At 37.2% G+C, this 24,885-nt stretch overlaps 2 protein-coding genes across 13 annotated transcripts in view; one reads left to right on the top strand and one right to left on the bottom strand.

The window, feature by feature from the left end:
- The window catches only part of LOC127618391 (sodium channel protein type 8 subunit alpha-like), a 74,871-nt gene extending 62,231 nt beyond the window's left edge, over positions 1-12,640 (bottom strand). For 11 of the 12 annotated variants that reach the window (XM_052090802.1, XM_052090804.1, XM_052090812.1 and 8 more), the window contains exon 1: positions 12,365-12,640. In XM_052090802.1, the coding sequence (XP_051946762.1) occupies positions 12,365-12,640 (276 nt within the window). The remainder of the gene's footprint in view (positions 1-12,364) is intronic. The other variant, XM_052090813.1, reaches the window with a different exon arrangement.
- Positions 1-24,885, top strand: part of zgc:158263 (ceramide kinase family protein) — an 867,176-nt gene that overhangs the window by 524,206 nt on the left and 318,085 nt on the right. The window lies entirely within an intron of this gene.

Below are 24,885 nucleotides of genomic sequence, written 5' to 3'. Positions count from 1 at the left end.
CTTGAATGTAACTTAACGTTTTCTTCAGTAGAGGTCACGGCCACTATTACAGATGTAAGTTGACCAACATAACTTCTCTTATAATAGCTTTGGATTGGCCATGCGTGGTTTCCCACGTACACTTATCTGGAGAAACATCAAATTAAAACAGAGGTTAGACACCCGAATTTAGATTAGTCAAGCAGCGTTTGCTCTTCTAAACGGAAATTCCCTTTTTGTCTTTGCAAACCAAGTACACTTGAATCGATGCCAATTATTAGTCGTCACTAATCTAACGCAGACTTGCGGTAACATACGAATCGTTCAATCTGTTTGGGAAAAGCAATTTCAAAAGAGTCAGTCAGAATAAATCAAATGTTTACAATTTATTGACCAGGTAAATAGAACAATAATTCAAAATCCAATTCATCGAGTGAAATCATCAATCAAGTATAATAACAACAATTCAGAAATCGAGGAATTTATAGAAATATTTACCTGGCAACAAGAACTACACACAGCGATCGTGTGGGAAGTCTACCTACAGACTCCCAGAACCTTTTGTCCCTTCTCCTTATAAACCCAGATAATTCAATAAACCTACCAAATGGTGGCGTCTGTCATTATAATTAGATTTTGGTCCCCTGTTGAGGGGTTCACAACTGTGGGATCAGATTTTGTAATTGAATGGGTTCTTGCTTCCTATAGATTTACATACAGGGGGTAGTTTGTATGGGGGATCTGGGGAAGGGCACACCACATTTCACATATTTTATAACTTCTTTTAGCTTTTCATTATGGCTGGGAGAATGAGACCAGCTTACCAGGCGCACTGAGACACATTAAATGATACCAAACATGTGTGTAAAAACAGTAGATATACCTAACATTGCATAGGTTTTTAGTGAGCTTTAAGTGAGGAGGAGGAGTGAGATGAAGAGTCTTTAGAAGGGAGGTGTTAGCTGCACAGTCTGTTGCATCTCGGATGTTGCTATTACATATGCGAGAAAGGGTTCAGGTGTTAATTCTCATGAGAGCCTTTTGTTTTCTCGAGGAGAAGCCCAGACTCACTGGCACCCGCCTTACAAGTGTAACAGCCATTACCCTCAAGCTCTGCCTCACCCTGCCACATATAGAGAAAAAGAAATCATATAGTTACCGCTTTAATGTATCCCTTTTGCAAAATCCTGATTTCCAACAAATGTTAAAGGCTGAAATCAATGTTTATATGGAGTCCTCAGTATCCTCTGTGGGTGTGGCTTGGGAGGCACTTAAGGCAGTTCTTAGGGGTCGGATCATGCAGGATGCCTTATTCAACAAAAAATCATGAGATTCAACCAAAAGCATGAGAACTCGTGGAGTTGGAAGGGCATATTAAAAGTGCCAAGGCAGAGCTGAAGTGGTAAAATGTCACCTGACCCAATTAAAATACGGATATAATCCTATTTAGTCTCGGAAGATGGAGTTTTGGCTATTCAGGGCAAGACAATCTTACTTTGAGTTGGGGGATAAAGCAGGGAAGCTTTTGGCTAGATACATAAAGCAGAGAGAGTCTTTTTCTACCATTCCCTCAGTGAAATCTGCTGGTGGTGAATTTTTTACTTGGGCCATTGATATTAACAGTGCTTTTAAAGAATTCTATGTTGATCTCTATAGTTCCATGTCTTAGTCTACTGATGAAGATATTAGAAACTTTGTGTAACATTTAGAACTCTCAAAAATGACAACTGAGCAAAAACATTTTCTTAATTCTGAGATAACCTTGGAGGAGCTTGGCTAGGTAATTTAGGCCCTGCCTACAGGCAAGGCTCCAGGACCAGATGACTTTGCTGCTGAATTTTTTAGATCTTATTCAACAGAACTTGCTCAACTTTTGTTAGAAGATTATACAGAATCATTAAAGAATGTAAAACTTCTGCCAACCATGACACATGCCTGGATCAGTCTGATTCTTAAGAAGGACAAAGATCCAAGTGAGTGTAAGAGTTACAGTCCAATTTCTCTGATCAAGCTAGACGTTAAAGTATTGTAAAAAAATAAAAAATAAAAAATGAGTTATGTTAAATAAGTTATGACATCTCTTATACATATAGATCAGGTGGGGTTTATTCGGAGCTGCAGCTCTTCTGATATCATTAGGTGTTTATTCAATATCATGTGGTCAGTAACGAATGTTTAGACTCCAGTCGCTGCCATCTCAGGTGCCACAGAAAAGGCATTTAATATGATAGAATGGGATAATCTTTTTAAGATTTTGTAGATGTATGGGTTTGGGAGTACGTTTATTGGATGGATTAAGTTGCTTTATAGACACCCGATAGTGGCGGTACAAACAAATTGATTAATTTCAAATTATTTTACTCTAGATAGGGGCACCTGGCAGGTTCCCCATTATAGTTCTGTCGATCCCTGGAACCATTAGCAGCCGCGAAAAGAAAGGAGGATGATTTGCCAGCAGGGGTGATGGTAGGAGGTATGGCGCATAAGCTTCTGCTTTACGCAGATTATATTTTATTATTTATGTCCGACCCTACTATATCTATGCCTTGCCTCCACAGAATTATTCATTCTTTTTCTAAGTTCTCCGGATACAGAGTCAATTGGTCTTAATCCGAGGCTTTAGCTCTTACAGAGTACTGCCCAGTAACGGCTTTCCAGTCTTTCATTTGGATTACATTTCAGTAAGCTTGCATAGGCCGATTGACAAAGGTGGACTAGGGCTACCCTAGATTTTGTTTTATTATTATGCGTTCAGTCTCAGACATTTGGCTCATTTGTCACTTCCACCTATAAGAGCCCCTCCCAGGTCTTGTATTAAACAGGAAGTTCTTGCCCCTATTTTGCCATTGCAAAGCCTGTCTATCAAACTAACTGGAGAAGTTAATTTACACCCCGTTATCTCGCATTTGTACTCGATATGGACAAAAATGTCCAGAGTGTTTAATTCAGATATTTATTTAAATGCTGCCTCGAGCTTATGGCTGAACCCCAAATTATGTAGTAATAAGTCCCATTTCTGCTGATCAGAGTGGATTGTGAGGGGGGTTACTACACTCGGTGACCTATATGAGTGTAGTGTGTTGAGATTCTTTGATATCTGTCATTTATGGATGTGTGATTATTATTATTATAGTTCTTATTTTTTTTATTTATGTTTTTATTTTTATTTTTGTTTGTGTCTATATCATGTGCGACCACTGGGATGTTGTTGAAGGCGGGAGGGGTAATAGTGGGGTTAATGTTGATTCTGTGTATATATGTTTTGTTTTTCTATGTTCAAATATGTGAATCAATAAAAAAAATTTAATCTGAATAATTGGCCGATAAATATCGGCAGCCGATAGATACATTGGTGCATTCCTAGCAGTGACCTCTGTATGGGCATTACTTCGTAATTATCTACACTGAATATTCACAATTGACAAGGAAATCATTTTAGTGTTTAGAATATAGAATTTCTTTAAAACTTAACTCTCCCAGAGTATGACCCCCTCGCCTCCATCAAGAGGGTCGGGGACCTGCAAGCATTCTCTGTTAGCGACACTGGCCTGGATTTCGGTCCGGCAGACACATATGTGATCCTAAGACCGCGACCGGGCTACGTGACCAAGGTTCCTACCACGGCCTTTAGAGACCAGGTAGTGAATCTGCAAGCGCTGCCCCGGGAGGAGGCAGACCCAGCCCCTTCGTTGCTGTGTCCGGTATGTGCTTTGCGTACCTATTTGGACCGCACGCAGAGCTCTAGATGTTCTGAGTAGCTCTTTGTCTGCTTTGGTGGACAGCGGAAAGGGAACGCTGACTCCAAACAGAGGCTTTCCCACTGGGTCGTGGATGCCAGTTCATTGGCCTATCACACCCAGGCCGCCCCCTTTGCGGGTCCGAGCACGCTCAACAAGGAGTGTTGCGTCCTCTTGTATAGCAGCGGGTTGGGCAACACATAATACCCATGCAAGATTTTTACAATCTCAGGGTTGAGTCAGTATCGTCCCGTGTTTTCTCAAGTCTGAGCCGGTAGAACTCTGTAACACGCTGACGGACTGACCGGGTGGATCACTTGCACCTAGCGCCCTTTCCCTCAGCCGAGGTAAAACTGTGCGCTTTATCCCCCAGGAGATTCCGCATATTCGGATCCCTGGATGATTCCTCCCTAGCCCTTGTGGGTCCGCAGTTCAGCGGAGGAACTCGCCGACCCAATCCACTGCAGTTACATAATCTACCCTGTACTGGAATAGGTGCTCCACAGGTCAAGGAATCCTACGCGGACTCCCCGGGTGTATTGTCCGCGATACGGTCCCCTTACAAAAGTGGACCCGCGTCTCCCTTAGGCAGTCCCAGCTGAGGCGGAGTAAATGAGAGTAAATGATGGGAGACTTTTCATTTTGGGTGAACATTTAACATTTTCCCACGCCATTTTCACCTATGGAATTTCACTATGCAAACGTAAATGTGGTCGAGCCTTTAGCCAATAAAAAAAAACTACACAATCAGAAATGTGCCCTGCTTGTAAATAATTTTCAGCATTCTGGTTTGCTAATATGTTTAATATGGGATATTTATTTTTAAGTGAGCAAAACAGATAAAATCACATTAGCATAAAATCCAAAATGATGCAATATACACTGTAGACTTACACTATTCACTCTGCCATCTAATGTATGAATTTTCAAAATGTAGTATCATCATGTCAAATGGAACATCAACCTTTTTTTCAATATGGAAGCATTCGCCGTTTTTCAGCTGACAGAAGTAACATTTCAAACTAGGGCTTGGCAATATGTTAAAAACAAGTAATCGATAATCGGCTTAAAAAATATCACAATATCCGATTATATCGTCAACCTCCCTGCAGAGGTTCATTGAATATTTTTGCTTTATTGATGTTGCTTTAAAAATAGTATTAACCACAAACTTCTCCCATGAGAAGTTTGATACATTAAAGCATGAAACCCCATATAAGCAGCACTCCACTTTGATCAATTCAAGTTTTCTCAGGCATTTTGTACAGTTCTCTCATCATTATGTTCCTGCTGGAACCGCTGTTGTCATGATGTGATGATAGATTTAGTCTTGAATCGGGTCTGATGTTTCACAATCACTCTAAACCATGAATCCAGCATATAGCAGCCGCAGCAGTCTTCTTTTCTTTTCTTTTTCAATACAATAATCAGTTACTGTTTTTTGGCTTTGTCTGACACAACAGCATTTTCACAGGATTTTCTTAATTAAAATAGCCAAATCTATCTGATATTTCTTCCCATTTTCCTCAAAGAAGTGAATAAGAAACACACTGTTATTTCAGTTGAAGAAGTACATAATCTGGGAACTCATAGTACTCTTCTTTTAATTGTATTTTCCACGTGAACACACTTCTCACACTATGTACACTACTAAATGCCATAGAATAATGCAGAAGTATGCAATTTGTGATATCGGTTTTAAAAATAATCTTTAATTGGGAATTTTTTCCAGGACCAAGGAGGAGGTACATCCAGGAATATGCCCAACTTTCGTAAACCCAGCGGGATCTCATTAGTATTCATAGGTATTTGTGCATTTGTAAAGGGTTTACATTTAGATGCTGTCAATATTGTATGTTTCATTGTCTATATAGGACTAAACATACAAAAAAAGTATTTTTACACATTACATTCTAATACCCAAGAATCCTAATAAGATCACCCAGGTATATCATGTTAAAACTCTCCTATTTGCAATTCATGTGTTCTCAAAATATCTACCCCATCGAAAAATAGCCCCACATCACTGCCTCACGACTCATCTATGCTAGTTGGGGTGGGGGGTCTTAGGACTCAGGGTTCATCAGCTGCTCCACTAACAAAGAGGCTAATTGCTTCTGATAGTGTCATGGGTCTGAATTTAAAAGCTGCCAGCTCCCATTTCTCAGCTGGTTTTACACTATGAAGGAAGCTGCTCTGAGCTTCACTGAGAATCTGAGAATCAGGTTTCAAAACTGCTGCAGGCTGTAAGCAGAGCCCAGCACGGGGAAACAAAAGGACAATGGAAGCCTATGGGGGCACAGGGAGATCTGATCATAATGCTGGCAAAGTATATGATAATAAAAGCCATTATACTGTAAAGTGGATACCTCTGACTCTAAATTCTGATTGGTTGAGCTGCAATAAAAGCCATTATAAAATTACTATAAACGTACATCTGTGACCGTACATTCCATATTAATGCGCCAAGTTTTCAAGCATTAATAGCCTAGTTAGGATAATGAATACATTGTGAAAGAATTGTTCATTTTTATTAATAAAAACTGTTTATTGTTCAACTGTTTATTAAACATTGGTGTCCTCTATTATAGTGCAGTTATCTATGTTTTAAAAATGCAATAGGCTATGTCAGTGCTTTACAGTGATTTTACAACAGTAATGGGTGTTCTTTGGTACGAAGCAAAGCTTTGAGTGGCTTATTGCTTCTTCTTTTTTTTAAATCATGGTATTCTTTAATATTGCTATTTTAAATCCCTGAGATCACAGAACAATACCTAGCTATGTTATGTGAATGAAAAGCCAGGGATCCAAAAATTAAAAAAAATGCTAATTTTAGATTTAACAAGAGCCAATGGCACTATTATAATGCCTATTCTTGGTATGCTGCATTTAGCATCCTTCAGCTCCTTTGGACCTTTCTTCACATATGCTCCTCCATGAGGTTTGCATCAAGAGACTGAAACCTCCATAGAGCGGGCGGTTACATAACAGTCAGCATGCGCTGTATGAGAAGGAGGCAGAGGCATGAGACAGGGAGAGAGATATAAAGAGAGAGAGAGAGGCAGGGAAATACTTCAGTGCAGGCACACATTTAGCGTCATTAGCACAAATAAGGAGTGTTATTTGGTGAAGTTCGGTGTGGTGGACCTGCTGAAGTCTTAGAACCACACTTAGCTCTGAGCCATAGCCCTAAGAACAGAGGAACACATAGCTGAGCCTGCTGAGCTCCATTACATCTCATACAGAAGAGATGACCTCATCCTCCACCTTTATGCTTCATCTTATAGTAACAACTCACTCCGGAAAATATGTTTTAGGCCTAATCACCGGAAGGATAATTGACAAAATATTTCTTTAATAGCTCAATTGTTTCTCCTAGACAGCAATGGGATTAAACAGAGATCAAATTGAGAGTTTTGCTTAAGTCTCTTGCTTCTCAGATTTTATCCAGATTTAAATCTTACATGAGCCTCCTCTACAGTGTCAGAAGAGATTGAAGGTCAAGCAATAGTGGATTTTACCTTTACCAATAACTAAGGTAGTGGATAAGGCTGATAACCGATTAATTGGCCGATATTTAAAACCGTAAAAACTTAGTTTTACTTAACTTTGACAGGCCGTGACGAGGAGGAGGGTGGGCTAATCAGCCAGGAGGGGGATAAAGACAAGCCAGAGGCACCAGTTTGAGAGAGAGAGAGAGAGAGAGAGAGAGAGAGAGAGAGAGAGAGAGAGAGAGAGAGATGCACATGGCCGTGTTGCATGTGTTACTGCATATGCTTATGTTTGTTTTATGATCAGTTTTATCATTAAACTTTACGTTGACTGTTTAGCATGTTCCCGCCTCCTCCCTGCCCATCCCTTACCCTGTTACATTGGTGCTGAAACCTGGGTGGGAGGAGGGATATATATATATATATATATATATATATATATATATATAAAAACAGATGAGATTTGTTGATGAGAAGTAATAATACAAATTTGTATCGGTATAGCTTTCTATCGATAGTTCCTAAAAGCAACTATAGGCACCGATTAATATACACTACCGGTCAAAAGTTTTGAAAAGCTTACTCATTCTTTATTATATATATAATTTTTTTCCGCATTTTAGAATAATAGTAAAGTCATCAAAACTATGGAATATCATAAATGAAACTATGCTAATTATGTTGTGACTAAACAAAATCCAAAATAAATCAAAACTGCATTATATTTTTGCATCTTCTAAGTAGTCACCCTTTGTCTATAATTTGCAGAAATGTACTCTTGACATTTTCTCAACCAACTTCTTGAGGTATCACCCTGGGATGCTTTTTAAACAGTATTGAAGGAGTTCCCATCTATGTTGGGCACCTATTGGCTTCTTTTCTTTATTATTTTGTCCAAAAGGTTTTTCCAAAAAATTTTTTTTTAAGAAAATTTTAGTTTTATAATAAAATTAGGGCTGTCGATTTAACACGTTAATTCCACTGGCCCCAGACCGTATTAAGGAATATTCCTGAGAAATGCAATCTTGTAGTACCACCTGTTTACTCCAGAAGACAGTAAGTGAAACTTCAGCTGTGTAGCAATGCGCAGTTTATACAGCGAACAAAACAACTATCCAGCAACAGCACAACACAAACATGCATTATGTTCTTGCATTCAAAACACTTGATGGAGCAAAATCCGAACTAAGTGATCTCAAGATGCGTTCTAAGTATTAAACTATATTTAACTTGACACAGTGACCTAAACATTTTATGTTTATGACGCAACGCACCCGAGACGCTACACAAGCTTCACACCTGTCTGACGCAGGTGTGAAGGGTCCTTAAAAAATCCCTCATAATAAATCTCGAACTGATTGACAAATTAACTTGTGAAATGGATTGCTGTGAAGTGTATGCCAATGATTGACTTATGATCAATAATATGGTAGTAAACAATACATTGTATTCTAAAACCTCTTTTTGTATTGTCTATCAATGATTTACTCTTCTGCCACAAGAATGTAATGCATTTTAATTATCTGAACATTTTCTATTTATATATATATATTTATATATATAAAAAAAAATTATATATATATTTAAAGATAACTATGTATAATTATTTCATTTTTATATATTGAATTATTGTTATATGAGGGGCTTTCTCAACAAATATTTGTATATGCGATTTAAATGCGATTAATTAATCGCCATGTAATTCATTTGATTAAAACAAAATATCAATTGACAACACGAAATAAAATAAATTAATATGGTGGCACAATAATATTTTTGTCTACAAAACACATTTCAAAGATTTAAGCAAAAGCATTTGGATCAAAAGATTTTTAAGATCATGAGAAACATTTCAGTCAAGTGTTTCAAAGGTTTTAACTGGTAGTTTATATCAGTATATATCGGTCTTCCCCTAGATAAGATCTCAACAGACTTGCCAGATAAAACAATCTGCAATCAATAGTCAGAAATTACCAAATGCACAAACATTTCTCATCAAATCCTTTCCAAATCAAATTTAGGCTATAAAATCCACATTCATTTTATAGCTCAATGCTTTAAATATCAACAGTTGTCTCATTTGTATCTAATTTTGTTTCTCCTCAGAACTTTTAAGAGAAACATCTGAGACCAAGTTGCTACCTGAATGAAACATACAGTACCAGACTGAATCTCTTGAGCTATTGAAGAGCAAGCTATGAGCAGTAAACTTTTCCTCTTGGTACATTTGATAGAACTAATTTGCAAAAGCAAAAACAAGCCAAAGTCTTACAGCTGGTAACATTCAAGAACTGTCCAACCACTCACACTTATGTGCATATGAAAAAGGCAATAAAGTTCTTAAAGCAGGTTCAAGGCTACACTGAGCCTCAATAGCTGCTTTCCTATCTAGACAAAAATTATAACAGCCAGATTTAAGAGGATATTAAATTCAAAATAGTCAAAGGTTGGCATACAGTACAGAATCAGCAAATACTCAGCACGATGCTATAATGCCAGTCAAATGCAATAGATGTGCCATTTATTGAGATCTCCTACTGTACACAGCTTATTCTGATAAAAACAGATGGATCTATGGGTTTGTTTTTGAAATTGTTAAATGTGGGGCATATTTCAGGGGGAAAATGAAAACAACAACATAAAATAGCTTTAAGTGGTCTTTTTATTGTACCACAACTCCTGTTCTAAAAGGGTGCACTGTTCCTTTAAAATGCACTGGGGCATTCCTTTTGGATTTGTAAAGGATAACTGCTTCAATAATTAAACAAGTCGGTCAGCTAGAACTAAAGTTTGCTGACCTCCTCCCCAAACCCTTGATTGCAATCATCTCACACACAATCAACAACATATACTGTATGTACAAGCCACAAACAAATGTGTCAGCACTGTAGTTATTGATTATCCAAGGCAGCTAAATCCTTATTTTTATTCATATTTCTAAGCACTTTTTTCTAAATAGCTTGAATCTGTGTTAAAGGATATCAACATGCTTTTTAACTGCATCACCCTTATAAAAAGTACTGTGGTTGTACTATGGCACACTGATGTATCAGATGGTAATACCATGGTACTTTTATAAATACAATGGTACTGAAATTCATATACCATGGTATTTTCAAGGTACTCCAAAATACCATGGTGATACTTTGGTAAATGTCCAAAAAATATGGTAGTACCATGGTATTTTTTGGAATTTGTATGGAAATGCAGCATGAAGATAGTTCTGAAGTCACACAAAACAACTCTAAAATTGTAGTGGGTTGCAAACAACCAAAAAAAAAAAAAAAAACTATTAATGTTATCGTGTATCAAGACTAAAGAAAATCCTAGGAATTTGGAAAATGTACATATTACCAAAAGGATTTATCTATTTAAGAATATACATATACAGTGAGGAAAATAAGTATTTGAACACCCTGCTATTTTGCAAGTTCTCCCACTTAGAAATCATGGAGGGGTCTGAAATTGTCATCGTAGGTGCATGTCCACTGTGAGAGACATAATCTAAAAAAAAAAATCCAGAAATCACAATGTATGATTTTTTAACTATTTATTTGTATGATACAGCTGCAAATAAGTATTTGAACACCTGTCTATCAGCTAGAATTCTGACCCTCAAAGACCTGTTAGTCTGCCTTTAAAATGTCCACCTCCACTCCATTTATTATCCTAAATTAGATGCACCTGTTTGAGGTCGTTAGCTGCATAAAGACACCTGTCCACCCCATACAATCAGTAAGAATCCAACTACTAACATGGCCAAGACCAAAGAGCTGTCCAAAGACACTAGAGACAAAATTGTACACCTCCACAAGGCTGGAAAGGGCTACAGGGAAATCGCCAAGCAGCTTGGTGAAAAAAGGTCCACTGTTGGAGCAATCATTAGAAAATGGAAGAAGCTAAACATGACTGTCAATCTCCCTCAGACTGGGGCTCCGTGCAAGATCTCACCTCGTGGGGTCTCAATGATCCTAAGAAAGGTGAAAAATCAGCCCAGAACTACACGGGAGGAGCTGGTCAATGACCTGAAAAGAGCTGGGACCACCGTTTCCAAGGTTACTGTTGGTAATACACTAAGACGTCACGGTTTGAAATCATGCATGGCACGGAAGGTTCCCCTGCTTAAACCAGCACATGTCAAGGCCCGTCTTAAGTTTGCCAATGACCATTTGGATGATCCAGAGGAGTCATGGGAGAAAGTCATGTGGTCAGATGAGACCTTTTGGTCATAATTCCACTAACCGTGTTTGGAGGAAGAAGAATGATGAGTACCATCCCAAGAACACCATCCCTACTGTGAAGCATGGGGGTGGTAGCATCATGCTTTGGGGGTGTTTTTCTGCACATGGGACAGGGCGACTGCACTGTATTAAGGAGAGGATGACCGGGGCCATGTATTGCGAGATTTTGGGGAACAACCTCCTTCCCTCAGTTAGAGCATTGAAGATGGGTCGAGGCTGGGGCTTCCAACATGACAATGACCCGAAGCACACAGCCAGGATAACCAAGGAGTGGCTCTGTAAGAAGCATATCAAGGTTCTGACGTGGCCTAGCCAGTCTCCAGACCTAAACCCAATAGAGAATCTTTGGAGGGAGCTCAAACTCCGTGTTTCTCAGCGACAGCCCAGAAACCTGACTGATCTAGAGAAGATCTGTGTGGAGGAGTGGGCCAAAATCCCTCCTGCAGTGTGTGCAAACCTGGTGAAAAACTACAGGAAACGTTTAATTGCAAACAAAGGCTACTGTACCAAATATTAACATTGATTTTCTCAGGTGTTCAAATACTTATTTGCAGCTGTATCATACAAATAAATAGTTAAAAAATCATACATTGTGATTTCTGGATTTTTTTTTTAGATTATGTCTCTCACAGTGAACATGCACCTACGATGACAATTTCAGACCCCTCCATGATTTCTAAGTGGGAGAACTTGCAAAATAGCAGGGTGTTCAAATACTTATTTTCCTCACTGTATGGCTGGTAATAGCACAAAAACAATACTTCTGAGGAAAAAAAATCACAACAACTTCTACATCTCTGGAAGGATCCATTGTGAGCTGCATAGAAGGTAGTACTGTGACGCTAATGTGCAGGCCAGCTGTGAAGAACACATGAAGAATTGTGATATATGATAACAGATAGAGAGTGGTACTCACTTTCTTATTCATGTAGAAGGGATCCAAGTCCTCCAGTGGTGTTGCCACCATGCCACGAGGGATGTCCCCGTAGATGAAGGGCAGACTCTTGCCCACCTCCAGGTCACTGTTGGGCTTGGGCTTGTTCTCATCATCATCGTCACGGTAACTAGTGTCTGGCTTAGGTGGCGGCTTGGCTTTCTCCTCAGCAATGCGCTTCTCGATTTCACACAGAGATTCCCTGGTAAAGTACTTGAAGCTGTCAGGTCCTGGCGGTGCAAAAATGGGTGCAGCCATGTTTTCATCCTGCAGCAACTTCTTCTTCTGTTATGTACCCTCCACGGCACCCAGTTCTACGTTGGAGAGAGAGAAGGAAGTTATTGCATGTCCAAGCCTAGATCACGGTTAATATAAATTTCCAAAATATAACATTTGTTTACTTTAAATTCATATGGATATAGAGTAATATTTAGTGTTAGAAGGCATCTTATCAAATAACTTTAAAAACTCTTATTTAGAAAATCTAAATACAGTATTGTAACGGCAGATAACTAAATCTACATGTTTGAAATTCTAGGACTTGTTGCTACTTAGTAACTTGAAGCATGATTGGAATTAGGAACCTTATGCTTTTGTTAATATTTTTCTATATTTTTTTATAGCAGAGAAATCTAAAAGTGCACAGCTTAAGAAATATTTAGGGAAAGTTGTATGCATGGGTATGCATTTTTATTTTCAACCAAGATTTTAGGTTAAAATGTATAAATTTGTATAAGGGATAGTGACATTTTTTTTTTTAACATTGTGTTTATTGAATTTCAGTTTGCTAATCACATCAAGTTATACAGTGTACAACAGTTATACAGAACCCAGCAAACATTTTTTTACATTGTTCTTCCTCCCATCACCCTAACCCACCCTCTGGATACGAACATAGAAAATACTTATATGCCACATATATAATACAACATAAAAAAGTTAAATAATAATAAAAAATCAATTAAAAAAAAAGATTAAATAAAATAAATAATTATAATAAAATAAAAGTAAGATTAAAATAAAAATAAAGGGTGCTTCATAAATCAATATTCAAGATCACAATGCTACCCTACTCCCTCAGAGCTTCTTCCTGCTGAAGCAGTTTACCAACATTAACATCATGTCTTAGGAAGTTCATAAAAGGTCTCCGGATATCGTCAAAAATATTGTTTACGTCTAAGAATATACGTTATCTTTTCTTTGACATGTTTGACACCATTCAGGGATAGTGACTTTTTAGAATAGCAACTGGTCACAAAGTTTTCCTTTTAATCACCGTTATGGTTTCAATAGTTCGTTCGAATGGTGTGACAAATATATATATATATATTTTTAAACAAGTATTCCATTTAGTCTTTCATTTATTATGAGGTCATGAAAACTGCATACCCAATAATTATTATACAATTATGAAAAAATATTTAAAACAGTTTTACATGAAGCAAAGCATGTCACAATGCTGGACTTTTATGGATTTTAATGCATTGTTTTAGTCAGCCTCCCATGTTAGCATCCACCGAAATGGTATAGGTTTAACTTATTTTATCCTTGTTAATGCTGAAAATCTTACTTGTGGGGGCATCATACCACAGGACTGAAATGGGCATGGAGGTACTTTCACATAAACAAATTGAAATCAACAGTAGGAGGTAAAACGCTTCCTCTTGCTAACTTAAAAGGTTTCTCACTTTCACTATAAATCTCCATTTTTACTTTCACTTTCAGAATGTAAAAGTTAAAGTGGAAATTTATAGGGAAAAAAAGGACTTAAATATTGATCTGTTTCTAACCCACACCTATCAGATCACTTTGAAAGAGATGGATTAAACTGCTGGCATCATATGGTTTATTTGTATGATGCCTTTATGTGATTTTTGGAGAATGAAAAGTCTGGTCACCATTAAATTGCATTGTATGGACCTACAGAGCTGAAATATTCTTCTAAATATCTTCGTCCTGATTGACAAATGTAGGGACCCCCCAGAGATTGTCCACTAATAAATGGATGTTGTGTCACACAATTTAAATAGATAATTGTATGTGTATGAACAAAATTTGTTTTCTTTACTGTTCAGACAAATAAATATACAAGAGAGAAAATGAATGGCCTTTTTCTTTGAGGACAGTAAAATTACGACATGTCCACTATCCTTAAACACAAACAATAGTAATTAAACATCACAAAAACACACAAGAATCATAAAGTGGTAACACAACTTGGAGACATATGAGCTAATACAGCAGAACATATCAGCATTTAAAGGATTTAAAGGACTGAATATGCTTTTACATTCTATTCTATGGCATTACAGTCAAATACTATTAACAATACAAATTATTTTTAGGCATAAGATCATCAGTTATCACTACGTATCTATAGCGGCTACTACTGTCTTATATTACATTATCAACACATTTTCAAAAATAACATGCTAAGAGAGCCCAAATAAGTTCCAGAAACACATAAAACACTAGCAAAACAGCAATATGTTTAAGGTTTATTTTTAGCTTGTGGAATTATAAAGTCTTGCTGAAAAAATGCTACCTTGTTACATCATCCAGTCACAAAAACTGATATGTTCAGCTTTGTGCTGGAAAGTGACACATTAAGCTTTGCATCTAAAAATATTACCGTACACATCAAAACAATCTGTTGCTAAATTGGGTGCACGTTAAAGAGGAACTGGATGAGTCTTCCACTTCATGAAATATGAAAAGCACTCTCCATTAAATGGAGATGAAGGTGATACTTGATGTTTGTCTTGGGACAGAATACATTTGAAATCATATTTGATGACATATTGATAAGTGATTAATTGGACACTTACTATTTAATTATTTTCCAATTTGTGATTACATAACTTATGGTTCATTTGGGTCATTATGATGAGTGTTTCTATTTTAGTTGAAAGAGTGCTGGGAATTGTAAGGATGTAGTCTGGATGTCGATACTATAATACCCTGCAGATTGTAGCTGAACAAGGCTAAATATCCACTGAGATGTTTGAGAAATGTCTAATGTCCCTAAGGTACCAGAATGGGAAATGGGGTGGGTGAAGGAAGGTCTGGTGAACCACAATGACTAAAAGCTTGTGTATGCTCAGTGTTTTCCACAGGATTTTGTGAGACTGTCGTGGGTGGACCACGGACCCTCTAGGGCATGCCCCCCTCCATAAGAAAATAGTGTACATTTTAAAGTTAAATGCATCAATCTGGTGCACTTTGAGAGCAAAATTAAGAGGCTAGACCTATGAAGGACTTTGTGGTCTTGTAAATGATTTTGTGCTATAGTAGTAATTTGATCATAAACACATTGGTTGCATAGATAAACGAGTTTAACGTAGTTCACAAATGGTCAAAACAAAAAATCGACTACATTTGAAAGAAATTAAGAAAAATTGATTAACTGTGTTGAACTTGCTCCTCAGATGCTAAAAATAGTTATGTTGTCAGAGCCACTGATAAAACTTTAACTTTAGATAATTGGTTCCAGTGCGTATGTGTGTGTGAGCACCCATACAGCAAGGGTGGGGGACTGACTGACTGGGAGTGAGAGATGCTTTGCCGAAGCAACGGAAGATAACAATCTTTTATGTTATTATGAGAAGTGTAAAAATATTTTCGGTTCATTAATCGCACGAGTAAACGTGCCCGCTTTGCTTCGGCCAGGCTGCGCGGATGACAGTCTACATTCCGTGTTTCATTTGTTTCTTTTGTTTTTTGAACAACACGTGATGTTATAAGGAAAACACCACTATTAATAATTGAGATTTCCAACCCAGCATAGAGGTACACCCTCCTTAAACCATAATAACACTCAAAATTACATTAAATGATTAAAAGAGAAAACATAAAAATCTTAGTCTATTCAAAATATAAATTAAACCTGGAAATAAAGTTTTAGGATTTTGCAGGCGCGATTCACCAAAAAGGACTACATAGTTTATTGGCTTGTGAGGTACAAATGGCTTGCATGCGAAGTGTGAGTCTCATCACACTTTTTTAAAGTGTTTAGTCTCCCATTCAGCTGATGAAAACACACTGCATGATCATAAGGAAGGATTACATCAAGATGTAGATTGGAATGCAGGTGTGAACAAAGCGATTACCCTTCTGTGTGATTTTGAAAAATGTATGACAAAATTTAAAAAATATTTAAGATTCCACACAATTTCATGATCAGTAATCAAATAAACAAATTTGTGACATTATTTGTTAACTCATTTTGTACAAAAGGACAGGTTTTCTTTCATTAAAGCACTTTCACAAGATGCTCTGAAAACATTCACATGCAGTATCAGGATTATATAATAAACATCGGGTTTTGCACAAATGTTTCACTCAATCGTTTATGCTTATAACATCCTTTGTAATGAAAAATAAACTATTAAATTAGAAAAATGCAAAACAGAAACATTTTCACAAGTGGACACAAACTTCAGAAAATCACATACATGCACATATACATATATATATATATATATATATATATATATATATACAGCTCTGAAAAAATTAAGAAACAACTGCAAATGTTTCCTAAATAAGCATCTCTACATGTATGGCAGCAATTCCATTCCAGTGTCTGTTGAATGTGGACATTGGCAAATCCATCAACAAGGAAAATAAAAAAAATGGCACTCCATGTCAAAAAGGTTGCCGACCCATGGTCTAGGTTATTAATGAGAAACACTTTATGCTGACTGTCCTGCTAATTTATCAAAATAAAAAAAGCCAGCCCACAGCAGGCACTTATGGGCCAGACACTTAAACAACCAAGTCAAATCCTGATATTAAAGAGCTACTTAGCTCACTTTCAGCTGTTCTCTCAATCAGATTTTACACTGTGAACCCTAAAACTGTCATTACTATACACATCAAATTGTCAAATTAGGCTTATAGCTCAAATATTTAAGTTCATTGAACTTATTTATATTAAAAATCCATAGACTTAAGATTTTAAGTGTTAATAACTCAATCTTTTGAGTACAAAATTAAGGCTATGGTGAATACACATAAAACGTTTTGCTTGAATTATTTAATTATGTTTCCTTGGTCAAAGGGAAGTGATATGGCATTTAAATAGTTGTGATTAAGAATGTACAGAGGTTTTAGCTTTTTTGCAAATAGTTGTTTCGTGTCATGTCACCATTTGGGTGATCGTGTCCCATTTGGTCAAGTTGGACCCTTATGACTCTAACTCTCTTTGTGCATTTAGGTACACATTACTCTTTTCTTTGGGCGATTAAGTTTATTTCAGGACTGACCTAGAGTCAGTTATTATCTTTATTTGAGCTGTGCTATTGTTTGATCAAAAAATGTTAGCATTTCAATTAAAATGATTAACAACCGAAGAAAACAACCATATTTAAATAGTAAACCTGAACTACGTCTACTTGCAACTTGTTACCTTAACTTAAATAGTTAAGTTCATTCTAAATGTACACCAAGTTAAGTTAACTTATTACATATGTTTTGGGATGCCATAACTAAATTCAAAAGAGGGGGAACAAGTTTAGCCCTGCGATGGACTGGCGACCTGTCCAGGGTGTCCCCCGCCTTTCGCCCAATGTTAGCTGGGATAGGCTCCAGCCCCCCGCGAACACAGGATAAGCGGTTGACGATGGATGGATGGATGGATGGGAACAAGTTTAATCTAATCTAAATCATTTTCAATTATTTGTTTTCTGATGCTGTTTACATTTTAGCCTGAATTTTAAGTACATATGTTACCTTCAAGGGATCAGACTCATTTGGTTTCAAAAACAGAGGAAAGTCATAAGAAATTATTGCTGAACTCTGTTATCATTTGCTCACATAAGCTCATATGTCCAACTTCAATAAGTGAACAAATTACCAAGAACAAGTTGACAAGCACTGGCTATAACAGAAACAGATTAGTGGTAGAATTCCAAAGGCTAATCTGACATCACTACTATGAAATGATTTCTCCAAACAAATTCAAACATCTTATTATCTTCTAGTTTTATAGCGAAATTAGGCTGCGCTTTCGTGGGCCGAATGGCACGAGCAAAAACAAACGTGCGGGAGCTGTCCGTTCAGCACCAGGTTTCTAATGTGATGTATACGAGAAGACATGGAATATGATCTGGTTTGGATGGTGTGAGGTAAACTGTAACAAATTAATGAAGTGGGCTAATATTGGGTAGGCTGAAGCATCGAGAAATAACTGGAAACTATGCATAAGATGCTTGAGAAAATGTCAGGTGGGCTACATGGTCAACCACTCCTTATGTACAGATGAGCCATGTGTTTGTTTGAGAAGTCTTCAAATATTGAATTCCTTTACATTCCTGATCCTTCATAACAGCACACAGTGGCTTTTATGCAACAGAGACATTCATGAGCAATTCGCCCCCACATGAAATCGACATACGAACATCGTCAAAGGCAAAATACCTGACACGTGTGCTATATTTGACAAAAAAATATATAAATAAAAAAAATAAAAAACGTCCACGTTTTGCCACGTTTCTTATTATATACGTTTCGTTATATAGCCTTGAATGACTGAATGCGCAGTGATCCTACCTTGATTTCATCAATGTTTGGTCACGAAATCAACGGTTTGGTAGTACAACGGTTAACCCAACAACAGTTGTTGTTTTCCAACAATAGTTTTCACAAAAAAATGACAAATGGCCCCTCGCTCAATTTTTCACTGGGTCAGAAGGCAATTTTGGTTGAAAACTAACACTGACGACAAGCCCGACGCCTTCATGTCAGCGGGCCGAAGCCATTGAGGAAAAACGGAAAATACTGCAGTGGGTTTTTTTCTCGCTCGTCGTTTTATACCTCCTTACAACCACACCACATATTTAACTAGAACACGTTTTTAGAGTAATATAACATCCAGAAGCAACCTTCTAGAGAAAAAAAAACTCCATTATCTATCTCCAGTGAGATAACTCGACGATGAGGTACAAGGTTTCTTTTCGCGAGGAACATAAACAAGAAAATGTAGCATACCACACCCGCGAAACCTGCGTCCACCCTACAATCAATAAGCAGCCAAGCATGCATTGCCATATTGGAGATCTTAATTATTACGTTCAGTATCTGTTATGAAACATGTACTCCAATGCATATCTAAATGCATGCAAGAACACCTTTATTCAGATGGATTAGGTTATTGATCACGACACTGATCATGAAAATACAGTCTAACAAATAAATCAACACTCCAGTATAGATATCTGGAAATAAAATAATCTTTTATGTTTAATCTTGCATTGAAATAATGTGTTTTTAACGCATGCAAAACTGACATAGCAGAGGCAGAAATGAAAGGGCGAAGCAGTTGTACGCCTCATCACTTCACATTAGAGAGAAATAATAAAACAACATAACAGCTATAACGGAATCTTGAACAATATATAACGCATAAGGCAATGCATTTTACTCGAAGCGTCCAGCAGCCTGCTGAAGAGAAAAAAAAAGCACCTCAGTGTGCAGCGTCTCTGCGACACTCATTGACAGTGAAATGAATCATTTGCACAGAATAAACATACTGCAAGTGCAATATACATAGGATATACTTACTAAGAACACATTAGCAGGTATCCAAAAAAACCTCCCTGGACTGCAAATATCGAATAAATTCGGAAGAAATTGCGGATGTCGCCATATTGTTGCTGCTATCTTCCTTCTCAGTGTGTACCGTTACCCTGCATAACTGATGACTCCAAGTCCCAGCAAAAGGCAAGGGAGTGTCGGCCAATAGGTAGCACCAATTTCACAATAAGGGGCAAGTTCAATGTTAATTTTCGTCCACCGAAATACTAACTATATTGGTCGAGAATTATAGACGAATGATTACTGTAATATTAATGTTTAATGCACACAGCCCAAATTGTGCAAAATAATTGAAAGATGACTGACACTATTCAATGTATTTCTATATTGCTTCATAGAAAGTAGCCTACCGTTTAAAGTTAACTTGAGAAAAAAAAAGGTTGTTGGCTCCGTGTTTCATCATGAGTTGTATGTACAGAGAAATACAGGATATGGTTCCCCGTATTTTCATAAAATGCACTAAAACTTGACATCTGCATGCATCAACTAAAGATTGCGTTAATCTGACATGGAATGTGATGATCAGACATGTTTCCTCTTGTCGAATTCTTTCATGACATACCAGTGTGAACGAGATGACATCACAGAATCTTTTCAGAATACTTCAAAATCAGTGACAAGGCAATCCAATTCCATCCTTTTTCTTTCGATTCCATTCTCATACATATTTATAAAAGTAATACGTGTTAAAAAAAAATTTAAACTGCTATTTTTTTTTTTTAGCTTAGTGCTCTCTGGAATTGCAGGTAAAGATTTTTGTTAGAATATTTTAATATTTATAAACACCCCCGCATGCCCTCTGTGCCAAAAAAAGGGTCCCTGGAACACATATTAAGCTGCTGCCCTAAAGCCCTAGGAGAGGGACATTATCGGTGGTGCCACGATCAGGTGCTAAGGGTCATTGCAGAAGCCATCAGCACAGGGATCTCCCTCAGAAGGCACCAGCAGCCAGCACAGCGCTCAATCGCATTTGTCAAGGCTGGAGAGAAACCAAAACAGAGCAGGAATCCAGCAGGGGGACTTCTGGCAACAGCCCGGGACTGGCAGCTAAAGGTTGACCTGGGAAGGCAGCTAAAATTCCCAGAAACCATCGCCACGACTACACTTAGGCCTGACATGGTCCTCCTTTCAGAATCATCAAGGCAGGTGGTCCTACTGGAATTGACTGTGCCCTGGGAAGACCGAATGGAAGAGGCGTTTGAACGGAAGATGGCCAAGTACGAGGAATTGGCTGGTGAATGCCGTAGCAGAGGAAGGAAGACCCGCTGCCTCCCCATCGAGGTTGGCTGCCGAGGGTTTACCAACCATTCGCTCAACAGGGCCCTCAAGCTCCTGAGAATAAGGGGACTGCACAACAAGAAAGCCATCAGGAACATCACGGATGCCGCTGAGAAGGCATCTAGATGGCTGTGGATCAAAAGGGGTGATCCGTTGATCACACTAGCTACCTAGTCACAAGTCGGGGACTGATCACCCCTGGCTGGGTCGCCTAGGCGAGGGTGTATGATGTTGAAACACCCGAAACACCCGATGACTCCAGGTTACATCACTGATGATGTGTCTTGGTCGCACCTGCAAGGTGTATGTTAAATCAGTTTAATATATAATTATGGTAACACTTTACAATACGGTTATATTTGTTAACACTATTTACAACACTGGTTAACATGAACTAATCATGAATAATACTTTTACAGCACTTCATAATCGTGGTTAATCTTATTTTCAATATATACTAATATTTTCTTTTTAAATAAAAATTTGTATACATTACCATGATTATGAACAAGCAATGAGCTTTCATGAAATAGCATTAAAGGAATATTCAGTGTTCAATACAAGTTAATCACAATCAACACCATTTATGGCATAATGATTATACCACAAAAAATATTTTTGATTCGTCCGAAGTTATAGTGAGACACTTACAATGGAAGTGAATGAGGCCTATTTTTTTGAAGAGTTTAAAGGCAGAAATGTGAAGCTTATAATTGTATAAAATGCTTACATTCATTCTTCTGTTAAAACTGGAATATTCTTTTAAAACAAGAATAATAAATGCTGTACAAATATACCGTTAGTTGTTAGATCATGTTACCTCATACATTTAATTTATGAACCTATTTTAAAATGTTAGCAATATTATTTAATTTGAAATTAAATTATCTAATCAACAGTGGGTGTTATGTAACAAATATAATGCAAAATTAAAATAATCAGAAGTGTTTATTAAAACTGACTATACTGCTTAATAATGCTTTTAAGGTTGTGGACAGCAGCCTATGCTGGATCCCCCAAAACAGTTTCATATTTCAGGAGGGCATTCCGCTTTAGAGGGTGCATGGCCTTGGCAGGTGAGTATACAGTAGAAGTCGAGCCATATCTGTGTTGGGTCCATCATCAGCCATCAGTGGGTACTCACTGCATCCCAATGCTTCGTCAAGAATAGTATTTGACATTTATGTGGGGATGATAATTAGAATACTTTACAGTTCTCAGATCTCACATTTGTAACTTACAGCAAGGTTAAATGTTGTTTGTTGAAGCAAATAGGTGATATATATAATCTAAGTGTAAGAACTATTAGGGGAGTGCATATTTAGTAATCAAAGAATGTTCAAAGATAGAGAAGATGTCAACAAACACAAGTCAAGTTTAAGTGTAGTTGAATGACTCACTTCCATTTGGAAAGATGACTCCTCCAACACACTTTCCTAGAAACAACAATATACTGTGAGCAGTGGCTGGACTGAATTAGCCAAGGAAAGGGTCTCCAGTTTCGCTCGGTTCAGCAAATTATCCTGCAAGAGAAATTTAACCAATCAAACTTTGACAACGATGTGGCCCTTTTGAAACTGCATCACCCACTGTACTTCACAAATTATGTGCAGCCTGTTTCAGTAATTGAAAATGAAATGGATGAGAAACAACTCCACTTTGGGTCATGTTACATCACTGATTGTGGCAGCTCAGTGTCAGAAGGTTTGTGTTCAAGTGTCCAAAAAATATCAAAACATTTTCAAAACATCTGTGCATTATTAAAGTAAAAGATTATTTAATATAATTTTTGCTATATTGTCAAAGAGGAACTCCAATTAGAAATAGTTTGAGGGTTTAGTGCTCTCATTCCTCTGAGAAAAAAGACATGAAAACTTCCATTTCACATGACTTCTGACAAAAAAATTTCCCTGACAAAATTAAACTTTGTGTTTATGAAAGATTTTTTGAACAATCCTATTCAAGTAGGCCTTCGAATAATCTTGACTGGAATTTAAAAACAGCAATAACTGAAAATAAAATCTTTTTATTATAGGAGTGTTAGCTAACACTCTTCAGGTGGCTGACATTGAGCTCATTGCTACAAGAACCTGCAATCAAAGAGGCTGGTAGAATGGCCATGTTAATGACAAAATGATATGTGCAGGATGTGATCAAGGTGGTGTTGACACATGTCAGGTAATGTTTTCTCATTATATCACATGGAAAAGATAGCAGTCTGTAAATGAAGACAGTGATTAACACTATCTGTTGGAATACTCTTCAATCAAGGGTGACAATGGTGGCCATCTACAGTGTTACAGTGAAGACCTGAAGAGATTTTACCGTTATGGTGTGACAAGTCATGGAAAAGATTGTGCATTGCCAAGGAAACCTGGCATATATACTCGAGCTAGCCGGTACACATTCTGGATGAGAACAACTAAAGCAAGATCTTTATGTGGTGCCTCAGTCACAGATCAGTTTTCAAATTAATCTCATCCCTGTTTTTCCTCTGCATACTGCATATTGGCCTTTTAGCATGAGAACAATTTCAATAAAGCCTCTCTCAAAATGTTTGCTGTTATTTAATTATTTGCATGCGGCAATTGCAAACAAAGAAACGTTTTCAATACTATTAGTTTGAATCACCAGGGAAACAGTGTTAAAATATTTGTTTTGTATAAATAAATAAATAGGAACATTTACATGCTCAACAAAAAACTATTTCATAAAAATGTCATGCTTTTACTAGTATCTGGTAAAAAGTTTTCAACCTTGCCAGTATGTCAATGACATATGAACTGATATCTGATTTATACACCTATCCAACACAAATCCTCTCAATGCAAGTTAAGCTCAATTAACCGCGTTTATGGCATAATGTTGATTACAACAAAAAATTATTTCAACTCATCCCTCCTTATCTTTAAAAAAAGCAAAAATCAAGGTTACAGTTAGGAACTTAAAATGGAAATGAATAGATGAAATTACTGTTTACAAACAAACGCTCTGCACCGCCTCTTCTGGGTTCTTTTGGTTGTCCAGAAAAGAGCTGCTGTCTATGGACGCTTTGCTCAAATTGTGCTGAAAATGCCCAAAAAGCAGTGCTGTTTACAGTGATGAAACACCTCGTTTCCCACAGATTATTGGAGATTAGGGCATCTTTAAATTTCCTCAGATCGTTGCATCTGGAAAAACACAAGGTTTTACATAAATTTTATTTAACATGTCACCATCATTGTTATTTCGTCTACTCTATTAGACACAATTAACCCACAGCAGCTGTTAGTGGATATTAACTTTTTTACAAAGAAATCATGGAAATTCTGATCACAAATGGCTGTTTTTAATTGCTGTCACTGTAACAGATATGAGGTCAAATATGATCTAACAACAATCTTATCTGATCAAGACCACCATATAAGATATGATGGGAGAAACGAGACCCGTCTCCACCACCGCAGCACTTGAACTACTGTTTGTGAAGGGATAAGTGAATAAAAATAATTTGATACTGTGAAAATTATGTCTTTGCATTAATTTTGAATGCAAAAATAATATTGTTCAATCGAAACAGCTGTTATTAAGTTTTGGAATATGATCATATTGAAGTCAAATACTATTATATGTGGGTTAATAATTTAAGC

Source organism: Xyrauchen texanus, chromosome 25 (assembly GCF_025860055.1).
Source record: "Xyrauchen texanus isolate HMW12.3.18 chromosome 25, RBS_HiC_50CHRs, whole genome shotgun sequence".
NCBI classification, from domain to species: Eukaryota; Metazoa; Chordata; class Actinopteri; order Cypriniformes; family Catostomidae; genus Xyrauchen; species Xyrauchen texanus.
This window is presented reverse-complemented; position numbering and strand designations above follow the sequence as displayed.